Source organism: Tigriopus californicus, chromosome 6 (assembly GCF_007210705.1).
Source record: "Tigriopus californicus strain San Diego chromosome 6, Tcal_SD_v2.1, whole genome shotgun sequence".
Taxonomy (NCBI): domain Eukaryota; kingdom Metazoa; phylum Arthropoda; class Copepoda; order Harpacticoida; family Harpacticidae; genus Tigriopus; species Tigriopus californicus.
The window spans coordinates 3,030,654-3,039,747 of NC_081445.1; the positions used below are offsets into that span (position 1 = coordinate 3,030,654).

Below are 9,094 nucleotides of genomic sequence, written 5' to 3' on the forward strand. Positions count from 1 at the left end.
TTCAGAGAAGGTACGAAAGGTATCTGATACTGTACGTCTTCAAAAGTATCCATGAGCTTTGTCCCAACCCAGGATTTAGGGTCAATGCTAGTGACCGCAGAGGCTTAATGTGCGTTTTGAGAGCACCTTCAAGCCTTCGAGAATCCAGGCTAGTTCGAACAATGAAGTCCACATCTGTTCTTTCTCGGGCTCCTTCAATGTTTAATTTGCTACCCTCTGATATTCGTAGGGAATACGTAGGCCTTGTTGATCCGGTAGCATATTTTATGTCCGACATGGACAAATTTTTAGACAGCATTCCAGATCAACCCTATATTCAAGGACTAGCTCGGTCTGCCAACTCAAATTCTTCGGAAGACCAAATATCGTATAAAGAGTGAAAGGTAATAAATGGACGAATTATAACCTTTCATTTCAATAGTACTGGGGATTACATTCCCTGTAGCGGGTAGAAAAGCCCGTAGAAAACCAAATAAAAAAAAGACATGCAAATTCTATGATTCACACGAATCAGAGAAAGATGCCAACAGCAACCCACCGAATTACATCAATAAGGGCTCAAGGCTTCAAACCCGTTAGTAGCAAAATGATCGTTTGACCTTGCTTGCATTAGCATTTGTTTTTTTTCACAAATCCAATAATCTTCTCGTACCCATGCACCTGTCAATTGATTAGCAAATGTATGTTTTGTTCAATTCTTTGTAATGTCACCTTAGAGATAGGTCGCCCAATGCTTTAAGTTTCAACCTATCTTCAAATTCCTTCAGACAATCTCGTAGTATTGAAGCATTAGGAAGATCAATCAGTAAGCCGAGTGTCCCAAAGAATTAAATAAAACACACACGCACTCGTTGATTGACGGGTTCCTTTTGAAGGCAAAGCTAAGCATATTAATGCACTGGGATGTAATGTTCTCGCAAGGGCGACAACTTGATCATTCTTCTTCAGAAGATTAGAATGGCAAGAGAGAGTAAAAATGTAAATAAATTGATGCAACGGGTGGTCAAAAATGATTTCCCAACAACTTAATGGCTTGATATCTCGAGTTCTAAAGTAGAAAAAAGGTTCTTTGGGGTTCTAGGGAAAACAGTGACAATTTGATGTACTTTGTTTGTTATTCATCTTTCCCCTTAAGGCGTTTTCACAATTTTCACAATGGAGTCAATATACAGAAGAACTCTCTCTCAAGCTCCACCTCACCGACGTCAAAAATGCTCAAGGACATCGGCCAGGACCTGGAGCCTCACAATAGAAGTCAGATCGATTTCAAAGTGCCTGCCACTTCCATTGTGATGCTTCAGGTTCTGGCCGATGTCCTTGACTTATCGTCTTGAACTGCTGGGATTCCAATCCCGGTGGCGGTACGGAAGTCCGCAAACAATTTAAAAAAAATTAGCAAAGTAATTGCTCTTTTTTATTTTTCGAGTTAAAATAGGAATGAACCCAAATTTTTAAGTCAATTTATCCCCTCAATTGAAATTTTATTATTGGCGGATCAATCATCAGAGGTGGTCCAATTGCTCTACCAAACGTATTGGATTACGACTGCTTAGTCGTAAAGCGTAATCAATTACAATTACATCCTCAGAAAATGAAATTTATCACATTCCAATTCCATACCAAAAATGTTTTATAGCATGTCAACTAAAAGACACCAACTCAACCAGCATCAACGCGACTAGCATCACATCACACGAGCTTCCAGCCAAATCGGTCTGCTATTGGTCATGCTATTGACACATTGAAGTGGCAGCTGCACGATGAAAAGCAGCACAAATTTTGGGAGGTCATTGGAGCACTTTTCATAACAGTAGAGGTACTAAAAATCCAAGATATAAATCTCAATATTGGACAATAACAGTTTCTAAGGTTTCAAAAAGTTTATTGCAAAAATACGAAATTCTAAAATACAAAAAAATCAGCCGCAAAACGGCTTTTTTCTTCTAAAATTAGTTTTTATGCATGTTAATGAGTGAAACTTAGACAGTTTATAAAAATACCTACCTGCATGAACCATTCCTTTAATGGATAAAAGGACTGAACCTTCAATTTAATCCCTCAGCAAAGAGATATGAAGCCTCCAAAGTATGAGTGATCTCTCAAAATTTGACGATGACGTCATCTTCCTTTCCCGCTTCAATGAGTCAAAACCCTCTAGTCATAACAACTCTGAGCCACTTGACTTGAGACTCTCGAGCTCTCCTGGCCTTGATGGTAATATATCTCAGTTTCTGATGAGATGCTCACAGGTTCTTGCTCGTCTGAAGTAGAGCTGTGCATCGAACCTGATAGCATCTCCCAACTATCTGACTGGATGGAAATAACTATTGTAATAGCCGTTTAACTTCAGCTAAAAGAGTCTTATCACATGCATGATGAGGCAATTGGTTCTGCAATGTGTTTGTTTCGTTTGAAAATCACTTTCAATGAATCATATTAATGTTTTAATCATAAATATCGGCCAAACGAGGTCGGATCCAATTACTTTATTCAGTAACTTTGTGTTATCTTTCGAATCTCACTTTTCAGGCCAACAAAACAAGTCTGAACAAAATGGCCACCCAAATAGAAGCTGGGGGAGCTGCAAGTATTTCCTCAATCCGAACCGAATCCCAAAAGTCGGATCCAATGGACAGCTTTAGCCCGGGCATGTCCGGATGAGGCGGGACAGAGATGTGCCTTGACCATTGTTTGTTGGGATGTCCACAGTTGTAAGAGGCTGAACAAAGGCCTATTCAGTCAATTCTTACATTTTGTTTGCTGTTGATATTTTTATGAGTCTGTGATTTAACTTATTGACATGACCAAGAGTCGCAATAAAGGTTCTTATTAGCAATAACGCCATGACGCATTTCTTAGCTGGCACTAAATCGTTGGTCGAACGAGTGGCTGATGACCATAATCCCAAAGCAATTGAAAATTTGGGGACGTAAATGGCGTCCAATTCTCCTTATTTGAACACTTTCCTCAGACAATAGAGGTTGATCCGGACCGGTTGATCTCGTCATGGTTTTAGAGACGTAAACCGATATTTTCTCTCTCATGGAATCTGAAAAAACGGACGGAAATGTGCCAAAATGCTCATGATTCTGATCACCGAGATCTGTGTAATAACCAAGATTACCACTTACACTCGATGATTTCTTGCCAATGTTAACTTGGCCAAGAATATTGGCACCCATGGGGCTCGATTTACCATGGGTTTTGGATCTAAACTTTTCAGGCCAACAATCCGAGTCCGTATAAAATGACCAATTAAGCTCTATCAAGCTCTACTTCAGACGAGGTGGACAGGGGCGTGTCGGGATGAAGCGAGTTGAGATGGAGGCGTGTCGAAACGCGGCATGTTGGAACGTGGATGCGCCGGTATAATGCCGTATCTGGATAGGCGCATGTCTGGATGAGGTGAAATAGGGGCATGTCTGGAAAGGGGCATGTCTGGATGAGGCGGGACAGAGGCGTGCCTTGACCGTTGTTTGTTGGGATGTCCACGATTGTAAAAAGCCGAATAAAGGCCTTTCAGGCCAATTCTTGGAATCGGGCCCAGGCCTTGGAAGAAGTGGCCTGAATCATTTGAATCTGGGTGGCGTATTGCGTTGCACGTGCCACGGACGAAGGATGGGATGACGGTGGGATCTCTCCATCTGGGCTGTATCATCATCACATTATCTTTGATATAAATACGTCATTGAATTAGACACACACCCTCAGAGAATATGAAGACCTCACTTTGACATGACCTGGGCGAATAATTTTCTTCTGCCACTGACTTGATAACTGGTTCAGTGCATTTGCCAAAGACTTGGCTTGAAACCATTTGATAAATGTTAACTGGCCATTTGTGTTGGAAAGGGGTTTACTACATGGAATATTTTCTTTGCACTTTTATTTTGGTGTACTTGAGTCACAAAATCTCAAATTGGGTGTTGCAAACTTTACTAAAGCCAATATTGCAACTTCTTAAACTGCATCCTCCTCCCAAAGGTCTAAAGTTCACATGCCACGAACTATTAATTTCATATTTTGCACGTAATCTTGCAATCGTAAAAAAAACGTAGCCAAGATTTGGATAAATGCAATGCTAAGGTGAACTACTCTACATGAACGGTCTTGATCATTAGCAAGTTAAGTTCAGGCTTGCAACAGACAGAAAAATGTCCAATTTTAAGATTATTAGACACCGAAATTGTTATTTTTCCGGAAATTTGGTCCCAACCACCTGAATGTTTAAAAATGCCCCAAAATGATAAGATATTTAGTCTACGCGCTAAAAAGTCTCTACTCATCACTCTCATTTTACAATCTCGCATAAACTCAAATCATTCATAAGAAGTTTAATAACTTTTGTTTGTACCTGTCTTCACATGGTTTTTCCCTTCTAAGGCTGTTTTTCCTTTTTTGGCCGCTAGAGTTTGTTTAACTCCTTCATCGCAGTCCTTACCGTAGAAGCTTATCGTGCGTTTTCTCGGTTCAGCTCTTTCGTAGATCCGAACGATCCGAACCGTCAAACTTTTGTTCGACGTGAAAGCATTATATAATTTCTGAGTCTAAAAAATCGAATTGCCCGTTATCAGGCGATAAGGGTTCGTGTCGTTTGATTGAAATTTATTGCAAATTGTACCCAAAAGAAATTCGCCAGTCAAGATGCCTGCACCTCAAGCTTTCTGGAGTAAGAATAACGCCAATACGAAGGCACTTACAACAATTTGGAAGAAGGGTTCAAGACAGGAAGTTCTCCATCCTCAAGAGGCCTCATTTACACTTTGGCTTCATTATCGGGTAAGTATCATGTTCTTCAATTAGTAAGCCAGCTTGGAGTATAGGCTCTGTTCAGTTGAAACCCGGATCACCTTGTAACAAATTTAAGGACTTGTTTGCGATCTGCATTGATGGAATTTGGCTGGAGCTATAAGTAAGTTCACAATGCAATTTCACGCGTGACCGACTTGATGTTCAGTGCACATGAAAAAGGCGATGCAAAAAAGTCCAAGCAGAACAAATGTTAGTAGGTAGATCTTCTTCAGCAATTACTTTTGTAATTGAAATTCATTTTAACTCTAATCAATAAAAATTGAATTATATTCCTTTGGTAAGCTCCAACCAATTAGCCAATCACTTTGTACTTACAACTAGTGTGAGCACAAAATTGACAACATTATAAGTGAATAACTGTGATAGGTAAGGAAGATTCTGGGAATGAAAGTTCATAATGTAACTGTGATCTGTAATTTGTGTCGAGAGGCTAATCTGGCCACCTCTACTCGCGGGAGTCGATGTATGCTTATGAGTGAATCGGACATTGTTCCACAAGACACCATATTGGCAGCTGTGTCGTACTACAAGGTAGGAGCACTGGGATTCTTACCTTTTGACCTTAATTAAAGAGTGGATTTCCGTGATTTTTGAACGTTGAAAACTGAAAGCGAAAGTCGTCACAAAGACTGCTTCATTTCAATGACAATTAATTAGCAGTATATTATCTGTAGTAGCAAGGAGGATACCTCATCGGATAAAAACACCAATCATGGCCAACGTGGTGACCGTGAGGCCGGAGCCCAAGAAGGCTCAAGAGTTTTTGAGTGATTATCTCATGTACCTCGATCTATGGAGGTATCCTTGATCGTTTTAAATGACCTGGATGCCACAACTCTGGCCAGTTTTGATTGGATGAAGACTACAACGATATCGCAAAGCAGAGGTATAGAAATTATTTTGGACCTCGTCAATGCGGATGGATTAGCGGTTCAAGACTTTGCCAATCAATGCCTTCAGGTGATTCAGGAGGGCTACCCCTGATTTGCGAAGGTTAAGAAGGATCAGTTGCCCGGGAACGGATTCGTCAATGGTTTAGTTAATGACCTGCGATCCGAAGTATTGAATGTCACTTGCGAAAAATAGGATGGTGTGGTCCAAGCGGCGCATTTAGCAGAAGCTGTGACTCGAACGTTGGAGATATGCAGGCCCAAGAGGGCGCAGAGAGACGGGGAGCGGGTCCCAAATAACCATTCTTAATAACCAATAACCAAATAAATATTCTCAAAGGGTGGAGCCGAGAAGCGGACATGTTATCGTTGTCTGAAGATGGTCATAACGCTATTGCTTGAGGCAGTGATTGAGAAAGAGATCGGGTTGTCCAAGCAATTGAATAAGACCAATGGCCAAGTTTATCTGAAATGGGAAGAGAGTTTTCTTTCATCCAACGTTAGTGGATCGCCATGACACGAGCCCTCTAAGCCACCTCTCTGGTCCACTGCCACCCCCTTTTGTGCCTCCCTCTTGGCACTACGCGGCGTTCTCAAGCATCCATTCCCTCTCTAACATTGCTCCAAACTCATGCTCTTGAAGATGGTCTCAAGGTTTGTCCGGCCAAGGATGAAAACCAACGTGCAGGAATGATGTCAAACTTGCCTTCCTTGCCAGAGAGCAAAGATCAGCGTTCATATGCGCGCGCTTCTCACGCAACGCCCTTCTCCGGATTGGCGGTGTGGGTCCCTACACCTGGATTTGNTCCTTTGGGTTGCGCACGACCCAGAAGCGCTCTGAACTGCCTCAACACCACGGACTTGTGACGACAAAGTCGGAATCCTCTTAGTTGAAGGGAGTTTGACCGACGGCCTCGGGTTCTTCCGGTTGCTTTGAAGACGTTGTGTTGGCCTCTGTGACCTGGGAAGCTCGGGCAGGTGTCTTTGGGAATGGCACACCACTCATACATACGGAGCTCAAGTGCCCTTTACAGCCACACATGTTGCACGAGGACATTCTCTTGGGGCACTGTGCAGCCTTGTCCTCCTTGGCGCCGTAGCAAGTGCATTTTTCTTCCAGATCCGCCCATTATTTGGCTTTACCAGACTTTTGCCGGTTACTCTTCTTCCGGGACTGTTGTCCAATCACTCTATTGACCTCGGCGGAGGCCGTTGACAACGGTGTAGAAGCTGCGAAGATGACCCTTTCATACGACAGTATCTTCTACTTCACTGTCATCAGGGAAGGATTCTCCAGCTCAAGCAGCTTCTTCTTCAGCTTCTCATCTGCATACACGGAAGAGACGAGACAAAAGGCTTGAATTTGGTCGATGGACATGTTAGCCAGGTCGGCTTCCTTGGCCAGTGATTCCGTCTTGGCAAGGTGCTTGGAATATGAGTCGCCGGACTTCCAATTGGTTCCGAAGTATTCAACCCGTTTGGCTTGCATCAGATCCTGTTGGCGGAACTCGGCTTCAATGAGTTCGAGCATACCACTAACCCCAAATATTTCGGTCGTCATGCTCACCTGTGGAGCGACCATATTCTCAAGCTCCACGTCGATGAATGGACGGACGTAAGTCTGTTGATCCAATGTTGTATTCGCCGATAAGTTGTTGGTCTTGTAGCTTTATTGATATACTAAACGGAAAGCCGGATGAGACATAGAATACATCACGGACATCTAAAAAGAAGAGATGGACTCCGCTCACTCACAGATTCCCTTTCATGGGTGACCCACAAGGGAGAAACAACAAAGTAGCAACACTAATTCAGCTTGTATTATGTCTTAAGTTATCGTTGGTCTTGTAGCTTTATTGATATACTAAACGGAAAGCCGGATGAGACATAGAATACATCACGGACATCTAAAAAAAAGAGATGGACTCCGCTCACTCACAGATTCCCTTTCATGGGTGACCCACAAGGGAGAAACAACAAAGTAGCAACACTAATTCAGCCTGTATTATGTCTTAAGGCTGGCGTAGTCTTGGCCAGAACGGCTGGGTCAACAGTTTGGCATTAAGTGGTGAAATAGACTAGAATTTTCGACTCGTCCTACTTGCCTTGAAATTGCTCATTCGGGACTTCTCTTTTCAAATGAGGAGGCTAATGAGTTGCATTATTGTGGAAATGTTTGTAATTATTTTCAACTTTATTTCATGGTTAAACCATGACCATGCCTGTTAGATGGTCGTGAGCCGGTGGATGACTAGTTGTTTATTGACTTGAGTTATAGGTATATATACGCAGAAGAGAGATGAATCACCGAGAGCATGCATTGAAGGAAAAGAGCAGATTGACTAGATGAGATAAGAACATAACAATGCCCACTAAGTAAATACCAATAACAAGTCAAGCTGGCTTTGGCTATCAAATCTGTTTGAACCCTGGTCGCGCTCGAGTCAAGAAGTGGCCATGACGGCAAAAAATTTCGCCTGAACTCAAGTACTGCACTAATCTACGTTAATTGAGTGTCAAAATAACATCATTGTTGACCATATTTTGTTTAGGGCACCCAAGGCATGATTATCTATGATTGAGTGAAACTGTTCTTGGGATGTTTTCAACACGAGGGTATTTCCCATTGGCATTGTGGTCAAATGTGAATTTCACCTTCAAATGCCCAATACCAATAAGGAGAAATCACCAATAATGTGTCCATAGGGAAATTCTGAAGGCAAATATCACAATGAAGAGGTAAGAAAGAATGAACAAGTAGTGACACTTCTGGTACTTAATGTTCTAAACCCTCATTTAAGTCTAATTGAAAGTGGCAGAAACATGTGCATATCTCTTGTTTTCGACCAAAGTTTCTGTTTTTCAATGCATAACTAATAGAGTGACGTGATTTGAAGCCAAAGAAAAAACATTTGAAAACATTTGGAATTCCTCAAAAGTAAATTCGTTTTGAAAATCAGTCATTTTGAAATTCAGCAAGAGTTATCATATCAATCCAAAAATTTGATATGCTTACGTCTTAAAATGTAATGATGAAGCTGAGTCTTGGGTTTGTGGCGTAATCACCCAAATATCTGAAAAGAGATCCTTGCAATAATTAAAGTCTAAACATAGGCCATAGTTAGCCATCACCTTTATTAACTCTAAACAACTATACTAAACCAATTGGCCTTTACAATATGTTCTGTAGGAATCACTGTCTCATCCTAGAATAAGAATAAGAATAACTTTTTAGTACTCTCTTTAACACCACTAAAGTGAATGCCTAAAATCAGAAGTATGAAGAATTTGGCCTCAAATTGCCTTGACCATTGAAACGCATTATGAATTGCACAGTACCAAAAAAAGAAGATTGTCTTTCATTAAAAGTTATTAAAGCAGATTTCTCTAGC

The 9,094-nt window shown here is 41.5% G+C and overlaps 1 protein-coding gene across 1 annotated transcript in view; it reads left to right on the top strand.

The window, feature by feature from the left end:
* The first annotated feature begins 4,543 nt into the window (after positions 1–4,543).
* LOC131882395 (uncharacterized) overlaps positions 4,544–9,094 on the top strand; it is a 14,371-nt gene continuing 9,820 nt past the window's right edge. The window contains exon 1 of the mRNA XM_059229525.1: positions 4,544–4,779. Coding sequence (XP_059085508.1) covers positions 4,645–4,779 — 135 coding nt within the window. The 5' untranslated portion in view covers positions 4,544–4,644. The remainder of the gene's footprint in view (positions 4,780–9,094) is intronic.